This window comes from Dromaius novaehollandiae, chromosome 1 (genome assembly GCF_036370855.1).
Source record: "Dromaius novaehollandiae isolate bDroNov1 chromosome 1, bDroNov1.hap1, whole genome shotgun sequence".
Classification (NCBI taxonomy): Eukaryota; Metazoa; Chordata; class Aves; order Casuariiformes; family Dromaiidae; genus Dromaius; species Dromaius novaehollandiae.
This window is the reverse complement of record NC_088098.1, coordinates 21,599,700-21,615,871: the sequence shown is the minus strand read 5'-3', so window position 1 is coordinate 21,615,871 and position 16,172 is coordinate 21,599,700. Positions and strand designations below refer to the sequence as shown.

The 16,172-nt window shown below is 38.7% G+C and overlaps 1 protein-coding gene across 6 annotated transcripts in view; it reads left to right on the top strand.

The window, feature by feature from the left end:
• PTPRZ1 (protein tyrosine phosphatase receptor type Z1) overlaps positions 1-14,857 on the top strand; it is a 136,225-nt gene extending 121,368 nt beyond the window's left edge. For 4 of the 6 annotated variants that reach the window (XM_026112988.2, XM_026112986.2, XM_026112990.2 and 1 more), the window contains 11 exons: positions 785-919; positions 1,698-1,861; positions 4,419-4,554; positions 5,486-5,632; positions 7,743-7,836; positions 8,155-8,228; positions 9,246-9,374; positions 10,277-10,423; positions 11,057-11,199; positions 11,824-11,959; positions 13,816-14,857. In XM_026112988.2, the coding sequence (XP_025968773.2) occupies positions 785-919; positions 1,698-1,861; positions 4,419-4,554; positions 5,486-5,632; positions 7,743-7,836; positions 8,155-8,228; positions 9,246-9,374; positions 10,277-10,423; positions 11,057-11,199; positions 11,824-11,959; positions 13,816-13,956 (1,446 nt within the window). In that variant the 3' untranslated portion in view covers positions 13,957-14,857. Of the gene's footprint in view, positions 1-784; positions 920-1,697; positions 1,862-2,555; positions 2,640-4,418; positions 4,555-5,485; positions 5,633-7,742; positions 7,837-8,154; positions 8,229-9,245; positions 9,375-10,276; positions 10,424-11,056; positions 11,200-11,823; positions 11,960-13,815 lie in introns of all 6 variants that reach the window. The other 2 variants (XM_026112985.2, XM_026112984.2) reach the window with 1 other exon arrangement.
• The last annotated feature ends 1,315 nt before the right edge of the window (positions 14,858-16,172 follow it).

Genomic DNA, 16,172 nt, shown 5'->3' with positions numbered 1-16,172 from the left:
GGGATAGGCATGCCCACTGGGGTCACATGAGCAGTCACTGCATCACACTTGCCACATACTGGCAGCAAGTGTGCCTGTCACTTGACCTAGAATGCATGCGTTCTTGTCATATGACCAATTAAGTGCCTGTCAGGTGAAAGACACGGCAGATGCAGACACTGTAAGTACTATTTCATTTACGATACCAGAGGCCACACAGTAAGTACTGTTTCGTTTATGATACCAAACTATAAATGTGTACTCTAGTACTTCTAGAGAAGGCTTAAATGGCTGCCCAGCCAAAAGGCTCTATTCTGGCCACACACAGATTCACTCTTCTCCCCTCTGATCAGATATAAGTATATTGTACCCATTCTGTGACCCAACCAAAAAGCCACATATGACTAATGGCTTGAAGCAAAGGCAGAGCAGACTCACCCTTGCGTGGAATGTATTCCTGTTATTCCTATAGGTCATCTGGTATTGTCTTTATTTAGAGTGTCTAGAATAGCAGTTTCTACAATATTGGAATTCTTTAGCTCTGATAGCATGATTTAAACCTCTGTTTTTTGGAATATTCCAAATAAAGAATATCTTCACACAGCCAGATCTCTTTACAGTACAAAACAAATAAACATTCTTTGTTCTCTAGAGATGAAGACCATGTATATTATAAACTGGGTGTATGGGAAGTTCCTGTACATTTCTGTGGTTGATTATGCTCTTAAATTTGAACATTTCACCTTGATAGTTTGACACTTGTTTTGCTTCTCTCTTTCTCTGTTTCTCATTGTCTTTCTAACAGAGAAAATGTGACCAGTACTGGCCTGTCGAAGGTAGTGAAGAATATGGGAACTTCTTGGTTACTCAGAAGAGTGTTCATGTACTTGCCTATCACACTGTGAGGAATTTTACTATTAGAAACACCAAGGTCAAAAAGGTTTGTGGCATCCTGAAAACATACCTTGGTCAAAAGAGAGTGTTGAAATTTGCTCAGAATATTTTAAAACAGTTGGCAGCTCTTTTCCACTGTAGAGATAAAGCTGAATCTTGTAGGTCTCAGCCAGCCAAGATGCTCATCAACTTCGGAGTTAATTTGGCTTGATCAGCTCTGGCCTGTGGTGGTATGATGCAGGGAAAAGGTTATGATCACACTAGACAGCTGATGTGGACTTTACCTTCCTGATGAGCAGGAGGAAGACTTCTCAGAATGACAGCAGCTAGTAGAAAATATGGGATGATTTAAATCCTCCACCTATGAATTTTCCTTTTTTAGGACTGAATTTTTAACCCCTTTGCAAAACAGGTAGATCCAATCTACACGAAACTAATTCCTTTTTTGATCAGTAAAGCTGGATGAGATGATTTCTACTGTGTCTACCTGACAGAGAAGGAGAGTGGCAGAAATAACTGGTGGATCTTAAGAACAGCTGTATTTGTTATCCTTCCAGTGCTCTTAGCCTTTCACTATGTCTTTCTAAGGGGCAGTGCCAGATCACTTTTCCATTTAGCACTAATAGAAGCACCTGCCCTTCCTGTTCTCTATGAAAACTGGAATATTAGCACTAGAAAGTATTTTGGCATGTTTGACTTGCTTTTAACGAAATAGGGACTGTACTAATTTAAGTAAAGAACCATTAGTTACATAAATAAGCTTATGAAAAATAATGCCTTTTAAATGTGGGATACTTATTCATGGCATTATTTTTATATTGCAGGGTTCACAGAAAGGGAGGTCTAGTGGACGTGTAGTAACTCAGTACCATTATACCCAGTGGCCTGATATGGGCGTTCCAGAGTACACGCTACCTGTGCTCACCTTTGTGCGGAAGGCATCGCATGCCAAGCGTCATGCTGTTGGACCTGTTGTGGTTCATTGCAGGTGTGGTTTTTACAGTAGTAAAGTTCACTCCACTTTTGCTTTGCAGAAAAAATGAATTTTCAGTGGTGGGTTAAGCAAAACTTGACTCATATTTAACAATTGCTGATGGAGGAAGATTAAGTTCTTGGCTGATATTTCTATCTTCGGTAACGTCAACTAATCAGCTGCCTGTGCCACTTCTATAAATCTCCATAATGGCTATAAACAAGGTGATGCTGCTCTGCAAAAAATGCTTTTCTTTTTACTTTCTTGCACACTTCTATACTATTCTTTGATTGCTATGAGCTTACCAGATACGTATATAGCAGTAATTGTTTAATTTCTGCAAATATACATATCATTAGGATGTTTTTGGTTCATGCTTTCTTTGGTGCAGGGATACTCTGTAATCCTAAGAGGAGCTTTGTGCACAAAAGAAGACTGTCTGTATTCCTGGCTGAACTACAACTCTGCCGTTTTTAACATTACTCTGCGCTCTAGCATTCAATTGCAATGGAGGAGCATTCTGGGGATCGGTTTGAGGTCTGCATGTGCTGCAGTGTGCAGGCAGGTGTTCTGTCAGTGCTCCTTAAAACTGGGCAGCCCAGGGAAAATTGGTTAAAAATGGCTTGTAGGGCCTGGAATGGCTTCACAATGCCCGTGAAGGACCGGGTTATTGTAAAATATATAAGCAGGTTCTGGTTTTCCACTGTAGTACCTCACCTTTGATGGAACATTTGGAAAGAGAACCTCCTCATGAATTCTGTCCTTCTGGAGCTGACTCTGAGGAAGCCAACAGGTAAAGTTGCCTCACAAATGCTGAAAATGAAGATATTTTATTTCTGGGATGATCTAATATGACTGAAAGCTGTTTTTAGCTTGGCAAATGAAATTTTCACATTTTGGTTATTCTGCCATATTTGCACCCTGCCTGTTCTTGGGAAGTTCAAAATAAGAGCTTCCCTGAAAGACTGTGATCTATGCCAGTGGGCTGAGAAATCAGCAACATGATATAAATCAAGTAAATTAATTTTTTTAAACAATGAACAGTGGTAAGTTGTATGGCTTCAGTCAGACTTCTCCATTGGGTCATAGATATAATTCAAATACTTCTGTTATTAGACAGTTTTATACGGCTTTTAAGTTCACTTGTCACTGTGGACTGTGGACTTTTACTTATCTTTACAGGCTATATGGAGGACAAATATGAGGAAGTTCCTGACAGCTTATGTAGTTATTTTTGTGTTTTGATACTTTTCATATTTTGCCTTTGCCATTTCTAACAAGTACAGATGGTACCTGGTAATCTTTGTAATTTTGTGTGTGTAATAGTGTGGCAATAACCTGGACTTTTCCGCTTTATATCATGTTTACTTAGGCAATGAATTACAGGCAATCTGAGCTCAATCTACCCATGCTTTGTGCCACCTCTGAACAAGAAATGAGGTGGCTGCATTAGCGTGGACAGACTGAGTTTGGATCTGCCTCTAAAGGACCATGTAAAGCCATCATATTGTTTCTGCCAAGTTTTATGTACCAACACACATAACATTTCCACATAACTTACAGGGGAATTACAACTGACTAATTCCCATGTGTGACTACATAACAAAAAATTGCCTCTTGACTTAATACTTCTGACCGAGATATTTTATGAAAGAAAAAGCTGTTTGTTAGTCTAGATTCTTACCACACAGTCATCATTATGCTAAATGAGTCTGAGTTCATAACAGGCCTAAGTGTTTTAATACAACATGGCTCCAAATGGTTGGGGTTTTTTGTTGGTTTTTTTTGCTGACTTTTCTCAGAGGCAAGTTCTCCTCTCAACACTGATATACTTAGGATACAGAGCTTTCCACATTTGGGAGTTTCCCACACAATGGCAAAATCTGTCTAGCATAAAATGGTGGCAATACCATGACACCAGCTGTTGATTAACCCTTTCTTCTTCTGCATCTTCTCTCTTTAAGAAGGGTCTCAACCATTGCTTTCCCTCTTAACCATGTCTGAAGAGTACTAAGTTTTTTCTTTCACAGATGTACCTTCTGCAACTCTGCCACTTCCTAAGATTTTCCCCAGTCCAGTATCTCTGAAAGCGCCATAGGCAGTATCTGTAAGGGGTGGCATAATGCAGCTTGTCCTTTAAAGTGGCATATGTTTCAGCATAGAACCAGGGCACATTAAATGTGCCCAAATGCTGACATGCGCCACACTTTCTAACTGGCTCAACATTTTTGACAAAGTTCCATATGTATCGGTAGTATCGGAAGTGGCAGCAGCCTGAAAATTGCAGTCTAATAGGAAGCCGTTTAGTTCTATTTCAATTGATACTTTAAAAAAAAATGGTTTAAAAAAATGATCTTTAGACCTATTCTTGCATAAGGAAAAAAAAGATGAGGAAAGATTTTTCTTCCTTACCAATCTTGAAGTTTTAATAAAGTAATATATTCATATAATAATCTAATTTGCAGAGGAAAGCCTTCCTCACACACCAATTTGTTGAAAAAGCTGTATATAAGAAACAGTTTTCTTCATGGTTGTTTTACTTCAGACTCAAGAATGTTTTTTTGTTTTATAGTGCTGGTGTTGGAAGGACAGGCACATACATAGTATTAGACAGCATGCTGCAGCAAATTCAGCATGAAGGGACAGTCAACATATTTGGATTCTTAAAACATATACGTACCCAAAGGAACTACTTGGTGCAAACTGAGGTAAGACTAAAATGTATTTAATGAGAATATTACTTTCCATAGTTTTGTTTGCAGTAGCAGAGATGATACAACCCTCTTGGTGCCACCAGGCAGAATGGAACCAGTCACCAGACTGGACTTTCCTGTTTGCTTCCCCCATTTCCATAGTGCAGTCCTTCTAGGCTCACTCAAAGCAATGAGCTAGCGAATGACCTATCTGTGGGCTCTTGTCTCTTTATTAGGGAGGAATCAGAAGAGAGAAAGTCTATATAAATCATGCTTCCCACAGTAGCACTTTCTTGGCAGTACATGCATTTTTGTTATAGTCCTTTTTTAAGGAAACATCATTTTTAGGAATCTTTACTGACTCAGATCTAACAGTTGATATCAGACAATAATAAGTAGGAAAAAAGCTGTTTTAAGCAAAGATTATATACAGCTGTTTTAAACAGAAGATTATATATAGAATGGTAAAAGACCAGAAGGAAACAATAAGGACAACAGCAGGGCATTGAAAAGCCTATTTCAAATTTCAAGAACAGGGGTTAGATTCCCTGGTGCCTTTCAATAGAAGAACAGGTAATCAACAACAGCATGAGCACTTGTTCAAAAGGATGTGAGAGAGAAAATGGAAGGAGTAGGAACTGGGAGTGGTCACTTTATTGTAAGGAAGAGGCGAGGAGTGCTGAATAAGAAGCTGACTTGGAAATTTGATTCGAGGCTATCATATCACATATACATTGCATGTGTAGTTCAATTGCACTTGTAAATATATACTGTTGCTACAGAGGACTAGCCTTTACTGTAGAGGACCACATTTGAGAAAACACTACTATAGCAGCAAACCGCAAAGAAATACTGACCGAGTCAGAAGTGGCAGTTTAGCCGAAGAAGATGCCCAGGAAAAATCTGAAAATAATTAGAGCTCAGATGTCTGGTTTTGTTTTACTAGGAGCAATACATCTTCATTCATGACGCACTGGTCGAAGCGATACTCGGTAAAGAAACAGAAGTCCTTGAGACTCACATTCATGCCTATGTTAATTCGCTCTTGATACCTGGACCAACAGGAAAGACCAGGCTGGAGAAACAATTCAAGGTGAGCTCTCTGAGATATTAGAATGAAAATCTTTTGGCTTGTAAGCGTTCTCAAATTGAATGATTTTTAGAGTAGGTATCTCAATTCAACTTTCATCATCTTTCTCTCCATATAATTTAACTGCTGAACCTGGATTCAGAGCAATTTCACAAATGCATGCAGTCAGTTGGGACAAAAGAATTATTTACATACTCTTAAACAGGATTTTTTTATTTCTTAATAAAAACAAGAGCATAAGAAACAGTCCAGTAAGCAGATGCTGGATAAAACTACTACATACCTTTGCATGAAGATCCCCAAAGGTAAAATAACTATCTGTAACAGTGTCATTCTGGCAGAAAACATCATGTTCTATGTTGGTCAATCGACATAGTCACCTCAATATACAGCAATAGCTGTAGAGGCAGATATCTCCTCAGTAGGCAATAAATAGACGATCCAGTGTTTGTATATATGGAGATCAATGTGTACATGCCAATGACTTTCAGCCACCCAGAGAAAGACCAGAGGTCAGAAGCCGGGCAGATAACAACCCAGGACCTAGGAGAGAAACAGTACATTCACTCATGGGGAGAATGGGAAATCTAGCTAGCTCACTGGGGTGACTTAAGAAATAAAGATGGAAAATCTTACCTTTTCAAATGAATTTGAATTCAGGGAAGTAAATAACAGTTATTTTTTTTCTGTGTTATGTGGCATAACAGGCTTTTATTTCCCTAATTTACCAGGAAAGGACTTGTTAGAAGCTTTGTCTCTAAATATTTTAATTCTGATAAGGAATGTGTGGGATGATGTATATTCTTTCCACAATTAACTATTGGATCACAAATAAAAAACTCAAGCAGATAAGTCACTGGATAATGTCGGTAGATAATGAGGCCATGATAAATATTAATATATTTCTTTTCTGAAGCATTTTGGTCACATAGGCACAGTAACTAGTATTTCTGCAGGATAATGAACTACAGAACAGAGTCAAAGGATTTCACAGTTGCTACTGTCCTGGCTCACACAGTGTTGTACTGGTTTTTTTTTTTCTAATGAGAAGCAGGTTCTCCTGTCACAGCTGTGATATGTTTGGAGAAATAAACATCCCACCATTCTTACACAGATGAAAAAATAAAATACATAATATGCACTGTAAGTTGCAGGACACCTGTAGAGCTCAAATTATAAGAGATTAAATAATATCAGACAGGGGCAGGTCTGCTTCAATCTCATTTTCCCTTGAAAGCGAAAATTATTAATGTATGAATATAAATGTGGAGCATTATTTTATGTAAGAACTGTTTTGGATGGAAAAAAAAAACAAGTAGGCTAGTTCATTTTGATGGAAATTCTCTGGTTTGCTATCTGTTCTTCCAAAGCAGTAGCTTTTGGGGGCTACATATGGTCAGCACAAAATATCATAGAAAAGTCCTTTGAATTCTTTTGAACATTCTGATTAATCTAGTTGATTTTACTAGCAATCAGAAAACTAAAAACTAGGAAACAGCTGATTTTCAAACTTATTTCCTGCTTAGGCATGGTCATTGTCACATTTATACTCATTCCTTCTCACACTTGTCTGTTTGAATTGTGTTAGTAGAAACAAGTAGGCTAATATGACCTCCATTTCAGTCTCGTACTGCTCTTAGATTTGGAGCTCAGGAAGCTCACAACTGGGATATCTAGAGCGGTGTCACATCAGTACTGACATCTGTATTGCCTGAGTAACAATGCAGATTTTTCTGCACCCAATTCAGACAAGTTATTTACTGTTTGAGAAAACTATTTAAAGCTACACAAACTATTTAACGCTGTGCAGGCACAATGGAAGAAGTGACACCGGGGTGGCAACAAGCGGTGAGGTGCTGGCCATAGGAACAACTTAAACTGGCAATTCATCAAGTGCCTCACTGACCCAGGGACCAAGAATCATTTGAAATGCTAAAACAGCAAACAGAAAGGACTCTGATGACAAGCTAACTGATTTAGTAGCCAGATAGCTAGATGCCTAAATTTAAGCAATACAGCTAAGCTGCAGTATGTGCACCCCTCTGTTTAATGCAGCTAATGAAAGAATAGTTCTTGTACAGCGACCTGATTTTTTTTAACTTTCTTGTTTCAGTTACTGAGCCAATCTAACATACAGCAGTGTGATTATTCTACTGCACTCAAACAGTGTAACAGAGAAAAGAACAGAACTTCATCCATCATTCCTGGTAAGCTGGTTCAAATTGGCTTCTTGGGTGGCAAAATTTTTATGAATAGTGTGTGTCAAATGTTTAACTGTTCCTCAGCATGGTCTGAGGACTTCTGCATTGGTGTGGGACAATGAGTACCTAAGTTTTGTAAAGAACTTTCAGTGAAGAAATGATTTGGCGAAATAGCTACACTGAGGAGAACGAAAGAGATGGCTGGATAGCACTTCATCCTGATTGATGGATCTTAGTTTTGTTAACATTACTATAATGTATGAGATCATTACTAAAATATGTGTTATTCAATGAACAGACTAGTTTATGACTCTTTTTTTACAGTGGAAAGGTCTCGAGTTGGTATCTCATCACTGTCTGGTGAAGGGACAGACTACATCAATGCTTCCTATATCATGGTAAGTCAGTTAACTGGGCTGATGAAAAATACTGTGCCCCACTGTATAGCTGTTTTCAGAGCTGCCAAGGGTCCGCGTTATAGTGACATAATTCTGATTTTGAAAACTTTTCCCGAACTTTCCTCCATTATTTACTCTTTACCTTCTCCTGGCATTATTATTACTATTACTACTGTTTTTAAGTGCATGTAAGTGTGTATCTGTAGAACCAGAAGTCCTATCATAGTTTTAAAAACCAGTAAAGCTCAATATCATCTATGGAAGGATCTTCTGACAGTAACTAACACATGTTAACTAACAAGTTACTTTTTAATGGCTGTGCCGTGAAACCAAACTTCCTTCCTACCTCCTTTTACAGAGGTACCTGCTTGCAGATATCTAAAATGGCTTTTGCAACTGGCAGAGCCCAGGCACCATAGGTCATCATCTTTTCATTATCTTTCTTGCTCTGTGGGTTTCCTTCAACTCTTTTCCCCTCTTGGCTGAAGGAAGGAGTACGGCCTGTCTTTTACGTGGAAAAAGTCCATTCAGGAAAGAAAGGGAAAAGCTCCCTGCAGTGCTGTTTATGCATGATATTTCATCAGATGCATGAGTGCAAAGGAGGTATCTTTTGTGGTTAGAAGTTGTCTGTGACATTTATACAAATCAAAAAACTTCCTGGGATTTTTTTCAGATCTTTCAAGAGGTTTTCTTTTATTTGTTTCATGTCACATCCTCTAGGATGTTTGTCTGAGTATTTTCATTCTGAGTTGGCTGTTCAATGTCAACTCTCCACTGATTTCTTTTGTCTTTTTTGTTTGGTTGCTTGAATTTTTCAAAGTTTTAAAAGTTATTTCAGTGTAATTGGTTTTATTCTGTTCATCTGGAAAATACTGTGATGGCAGTTATCTTTTCTGCAAAACGGGGCATCGTTCTGGAGTTTATTTTTTAGGTTTCTGGACATGCCCAGTAAAAGTTTCCTTTAAATGTTGAAAGCTGGACATCAACTCTGAGTCTGACGGCAGGTTTTTTTTCCAGGGTTATTATCAGAGTAATGAATTCATTATTACCCAGCATCCTTTACTACACACTATCAAGGATTTCTGGAGAATGATATGGGACCATAATGCCCAACTGATAGTCATGCTTCCTGACAGCCAGAATATGGTAAGATTCATGGCTGATTGGTATAGTTTTATCTATGAATTTTATTAGCATTACCATTTTAAGAGATGAAAAACATGAGACAATGTCTGAGATTTTGCCAAACCCAATTAAAAATTAATAATACTGTACTGAGTGCAAAATACTCAAAGTCACCTAGCTGATCTGGAGTTCCTCATCTGGGCAGATTTCAGTTGGAATGAGAAGATATTTCATTATTCCTATATCATTTATAAAAAGAGTTAAACAGCAGGAGTCATCTTTAGCAAGTCTAGTTTTGCTGCAAGACTTACACTTTAGTGTAATACAGCCCCGTCAGCTATTATTAGGTAAGGGGCAAATGTGATGTTGTTTCTCTAGCTCATGTCCTAAAGTTCCAAATAAAGGGTTTTGTAGTTGGAATTTATCTGACTCTAAACTAAGAAAGAAACTCAAGTGTTGATACTGTATGCATAATTTAATAAACAATGAATGTGTTTTTCAGTTACTAGAGATGTGGCCATAAAAATATCTGAGAGCTTTTAGGTTGGTACTTACAGAAATTTTGAGGCATTACAGGGCATCGTGTTTGATGATGAGTTTGGAGGAAAGCCATGCAAATGCTTTGGGAAGTCTTGCATGGCTGGAAAAACAAGGGCAGCCAAGACAATTTATATTTTTGTCCCCTCATCAAACACATTATGAATGTTACACTTCCTACAAAAGGGATCAGTTTTTAAGTTAGCTTTAATAGTAAGGAAGGTGTCTGAAAACCATTACTTCAGACATTTGTAATCCTGCTCAAATTTTGATTTGTCAATTTAAATCTAGTTGGGTGCATTGATTACATACATGGCACATTATGTATTATGTTGGATTAAGTTTTATTTTGATGTCTGAAAATTACTTTGTTTTTCTTCTCTGAGGCTGAAGATGAATTTGTTTACTGGCCAAACAAAGATGAGCCAATAAATTGTGAGAGTTTTAAAGTTACTATGATTGCTGAAGAACACAAGTGTCTGTCTAACGAGGAAAAGCTCATTATCCAAGACTTTATTTTAGAAGCTACACAGGTAACTGTCATAAATCTTGTAATTCTCAGGATTTGATTTGTTGAAGGTAATGCCTACATTTTGTTATATTTTCTATGGCAAATGTGAGAGGAATGAAGGCTATAAGAAAGCGGGGCTGGATAGAGTGGAAGAAAGGGAAAGGGGAGCCTGGGCTAGCCAAGCACAGAGTTAGGGAGCTGCTGGGTGCTCTGCCTGCATGGGGAGGGCAGAAGCTGGTGGGGCATGAGGGGCCAAATTTTACTGTATAACATTAGGATTACTGATGGGTAGAGGTGCTTTCGTCTCTTCTACCCCTTCAGCATAGCAGGTGTGCACAGATGGCTCTGTACTGCGTTGCACTTACCGGAGCAGAACTTTGGGTGTTGGGCACCTTGTTGCCATTTCTCAAGAGAAGGGAATGGGAGTGTCCTGGAGGGTTGTAGCCTTTGGTCTACAGCTGGACCAGAGCTAGAAGGCTGAGTCCTTAATCCTGAATAAAAAGTCATGTTTTTGTTAAAAAAAAATGTGGAGGATCCCTAGAAACTCTGGTCTCTTTAAACAGTGCCCCAAAAGGGAAAAGGTCATTTTTTTCCTTTCTTCTTGCTTTTAAAATGTTAAGCACTAGTTATGTTTTTGGGTTTTTTGCTCTTTTAGGATGACTATGTACTCGAGGTGAGGCACTTTCAGTGTCCAAAATGGCCAAATCCTGATAGTCCTATTAGTAAAACTTTTGAACTGATCAGCATCATCAAAGAGGAAACATCCAACCGTGATGGACCCATGATTGTACATGATGAGTAAGAACCGCAGCTTTCAATTTGTTTTGATGTTATTCTCCAGAGTCATATTTGCTGCTCACTTAGAATGAGAGTCACTGAAACAAGGCAGAAAGTCTGCACCTAACACTAGTGCTGCTGCTTCCGTTTCAAGTGCATCAACAAGAGACACATTTGAGTCTAATAACACACTGAATGTTGTCTTTTCAGTTCGATCATTTTTGATACTCTGGATCATTACTGAGTTGGGCACTGGAAATGAAATCAATCAGGGCTTCATTCTTTATTATTGAGAGAAATAAGACTATTTAGCTGAGGAGCCCTACCCTGCCCCGGCTGTTGAAAAATGGCCGAAAATACTGAAATATTGCAAATGGGCCCTAAAGCCTTTGTGATGCTCTTAGTACTTGATTGTGGGAAAACACTTCTAAGACTGACTTTTAAAGACTCCCCAGAAGTTGTAGCCAAATACTGTGAAGGTCATGTTAAGGCACTGCTGTGCAGCCCTGTTTCAGACAGGTGTTAAGATCACATCATGGAAATTCATCTTACCTATTTACCCTCGCCCTTGTATTTTCTCCAGCTGTGGGAATCTGGCCCAGTTTATAGACTTTTATTTGTGGGTTTTTTTTTCCCTTTCCAAAGGCATGGAGGGGTGACAGCAGGTACTTTCTGTGCACTAACAACACTCATGCATCAGCTAGAAAATGAGAACTCTGTGGATGTTTATCAAGTAGCTAAGATGATAAATTTGATGAGGCCTGGAGTCTTCACAGATATCGTAAGTAATAAGCAAAATGTGTACATATTTTTTTATATATATGTGTAGTATTATTAACATGCTTAGGTGTTAGGGCAACTTTATTGCACCACTCGTGAGTTAGTTTCTTCATGAGTTAATCGGACCTGTTTTCCAGGAGTGCGGTAGTGGACCTATAGCTAAGTCCAAAATAAAGTGTTTCACATGAAAAACTGGTTAGTTGGTTATCAAGTGGGCTTATTCAAAATGTGCAGAATGGCCGCCATCATAAAAAGTCTGTGCTATGTCATGTAAATAATGGTTTTAATTAATCAAGAAGTAAATTTGTATTCTGAGTAGATCCTGAAGTAGTTGCCCTAGTTTTCCAGTCCAGGACTGATTTTGAACTTTCATGATCTGTTGAATGATCACTTGACACCAGTGTCACTGTACTTACAGAAGGGAAGAACTAAAAAAAAAAAAAAAAAAAAAACCACTATAGCAAATTAGAGTTACCTACTTAAGTCTGTGCCATAAAGATGAAAATGCCTTACAGAAATTATGAATCCTGCCCTTGGTCACACCGCTGCTAGTTCAAGTACTGCAGAGTTAAATGGGTGTGATAAAGAGAACGCCTGAACAGTAAAACATTAGCGATAGTGTTACTACATTTCTGACGGAAAAGACAGGACATGACAGGATTGGCAGATGTTCATATATGACATATCCATGTCATATTCAAGGCATATGACATATTCAAGGAAAAAAAGGCAAACAGATAAATAGCCCTAATCCTGACCCCACTCCAAGAATGGGAACTTTGCCATTGATTTTAGTCAAATGTGTCCACCCCTTCCCCTGACCGGCCAGCCCAGACTGAGGCACCCAGCAGACAGTGCTGTGCAATGAGAGCTCTTCCCACCTCAGCAGCACCATCAGTTCTTTCATCTTGCTTGTCCCAGAAGGCTGCAGCAAAGGCCTGGGTCCTTTATCTCAGATTCCAGTTTCCCACCTCTTCCAGCTGCAGGGTTTCCAACTCCCTGCTCTTTCCACCGCAGATCTCTGAGCCCAAAGTAATATTCCAGCTCCAAATCTCCTTCACTCTATTTAGTCTATCTTACTGCTCTCCGCTCCTTCCACCCCAGGAATTCTTTATTCTCCTCATGTATCCATCCAGGAACCCAAAATATTCCTCTGCCCTTTCAGAGCATCTGCTGTTGCCTAGTGCAGCACTGCCTTTGCTGTGCCTGCTCTCCGCAGATGCTGCCCTGCACTGAGCTTCCTGCGTTTCCTTCTCCCACCCAGTCTGGCTGGCTGCTGGCCGGTGCTGCTGGCACTTCCCACTTCCTATTGTGCCTAGCTGAGACCTCCATTCCAGCTAGGCAACAGCCTCTTCACTGCATCATCCAATGCAATCAAGTCTCTCCTTCTACACTTGTCAGGGGTTTCAAAATCATAAGCACCAACCACATTTACCAAACAGAAAAAGCAAAAAGTAAAGTCTGCCAGGATAGGATTCACAGGGCAGAAAATGAGAACACATTCAAGGAAGAAAAAGCAAACAGATAAAGCCCTAATCCTGACCCCATTCCTTCAATGGGAACTTTCCACTGACTTAAACAAAGATCAGTTTTCGCCCTTATATTTAATGAAATACATTGTTTTTCCCCGACCTAACAAATGTGCACTGTGTTCCTTAATATGTGGTCCACACTGTGTACAGGGGGAGTGATTAGTCAGAAAATTAATAAATCTACTGAGTAACACTGTCAATCAACTGTGGAGGACTGTATGTTACCAGACTGACACATTAGCTATTAATTGAGTAACAGTGTTATATAAAATCTAGCATTATTATTTGTGAAAGCACATTGAAAATATCCTCTTCTCTTCTCCAGGAACAGTACCAGTTTCTGTACAAAGCTATTCTCAGCCTTGTTAGCACAAGGCAAGAAGAAAATCCCTCAGCATCTATGGACAGTAATGGCTCAGCTCTACCTGACGGAAATGCAGCTGAAAGTTTGGAATCTTTAGTTTAATTAACGAAGCAAATTAAACACCCACATACCTACAATACATCAGTCATACCGGAAGTTTACCATTATTATTTTCAATTTTATATTTTGGGGGGGGAGGGGAATCTTCTCAGTCATTATATATATAATCAGTTCCCATCCTTCATTCAAGCAGTTATTTCTGTTGCATATGACTTTACTGCACAACTTACATCATTAACAATGTGTGCCTTTTCTTGAAAGATTTCTTGTAATACGTTGTTACGTCTGGACTAATTTGATTGACTTTTACAGTGTTTCTAAGAATTGAATTGTGGTATGTTTTTTCAGTATTAGTTTTTGATTTATCTGGGTTTACTTTTAACTTAAAACTACCATATTTATAGATGTTAGGGGATTCTCAACTACAGAAAAACACATCATGGTTTTAGTACTCAGTTTATTTGCTGTATTTATAACAACCTTACATTTGCTAGAAATATAACTTTTAATATAGTAGAATGTAAATAAAATACTGTTCTGCATAACATTCAACATTTTAAGACTTCAATTAGACATTTAGAATAGTAATCTGATACTTACTGTAAATACTGCTACTTCTATAGTGATTCCATGGACCAAATTTATATTTATAATTGTAGATTTTTATATTTTACTACAGAGTCAGTTTTCTAGTTCTGTGTAATTGCCTTGTTAAAATGATGTAGTCCAGTATGTTTTTATTTTAACAAAGTCTTCTGATATATAATTGTGCATCTTAAGCAATTAACCTTCATATAGCTGCATGTAATTTTAACTTTTGTGGGAAATAATAGAAATCATTTGTTTTGAAATGAGAAGTTTTTATGAGAATAACATCTGTACTTGGCATTGTTAAATTGTTTTTACCTATGGCATTGCAAAAATAAATATAAATATTCCAGTCTGTGCATAGCAATCTACCACATACAGTAATCAGTCTGCATTGTCATAGGGAAGAGCTTTTACTTACAAGAATAAGGACTCAAGGGTGACCTGAAGAACCTACTGTTTCTATGGATGCTCTGAGTTCTGATAATTTTGGAATGCTTTAAATTCTGTTACTTAATCTCTGTTTCACTTCTACCCATACCTGTAGTGTCCAAATCAATGCCTGTTTTAACCTTCCCTTGCAGGTCTCCCAGCTTTGTCAGCTGCAGGCTGACAGGCTGTCGCAGACCTCCAAATTGCCTTAATTGCCCCTTAGCAAAACTTCTCCATGCTGGTTTTGCTTCAGATTATTCATTCAGTTGATGAGCTCTTTGCTGCCTCCTTTTGCAAGGCAAAGGCCAAACGCTGGGAAAAAATAAAAGGAGTAATCTCCACGTGGCCAAAAGCAAAAAGTTTCAGCTTGGCCACTCAACTATTTTCTGCAACCTTCGCAACTGGCAAGAAAAGATGCTGGCCTGTACTAAAGGCTGCAGCATTTAGATGGATGGAGGAACCGGAAGCAGAATGAATCTTTGTTTAAAACTAACATAGACCATGATGCACTTTAGTGCATTTGGTTGCTAAATAAAAATGTTGAGAGCAGGGATATGGTTCTGGACCAGAAGGCCATGGTAACCAATGGATGGTTTAGCTGAAAACCCAGGACATGGGAAAACGAAGCTTGGAGATTTTTGTTGACTAATGCCCTGAGACAAGGGTGTGGGGGATCTCAGTACATAGTATGTGTCAGCAGATAGATGTAGGTCCCCTTCAGCAGTGCGGGACTTCCCTGAGAGGATATGTGGAATGATAAAGTGCAAAGGTGAACAAATATAAGTCTAGAAGAATCTGGAGAATAACAACTTGAAAAATCCTACTATTGCTGATAAGCTAAGTCAGTGTGAAGAAAACAGAATGGCACGTGGATTTAGTTCCTGCTTTTGACCATTTTTTTAACCATACAGATGAAATAATTGAAACTAATGCATAGTTTGTCTTATAAAAGTGTGCCAATGTATTAATGCTCTTGAATTCCCTTTTACACTTGACCACTTCTCTTTATAACCATAGCTATGTGGTCCTGGATATTATGGAGTGGCCAAATCCACTGGATTTTGGGACCTGGGGGATTTCTCCTTCCAAGTCCACCAGAGCTGAACTGAATCCAGGAGATTTTCTCTGTCCCAGTCCAATGGATGTGGCTGGTGCTGTTCCTCTTTGCAGGTCCAGTCAGGAGCCAGGCTGGGCAGGTATTCCACAGAGGGAGATGCACACACAGGCACATACATCTC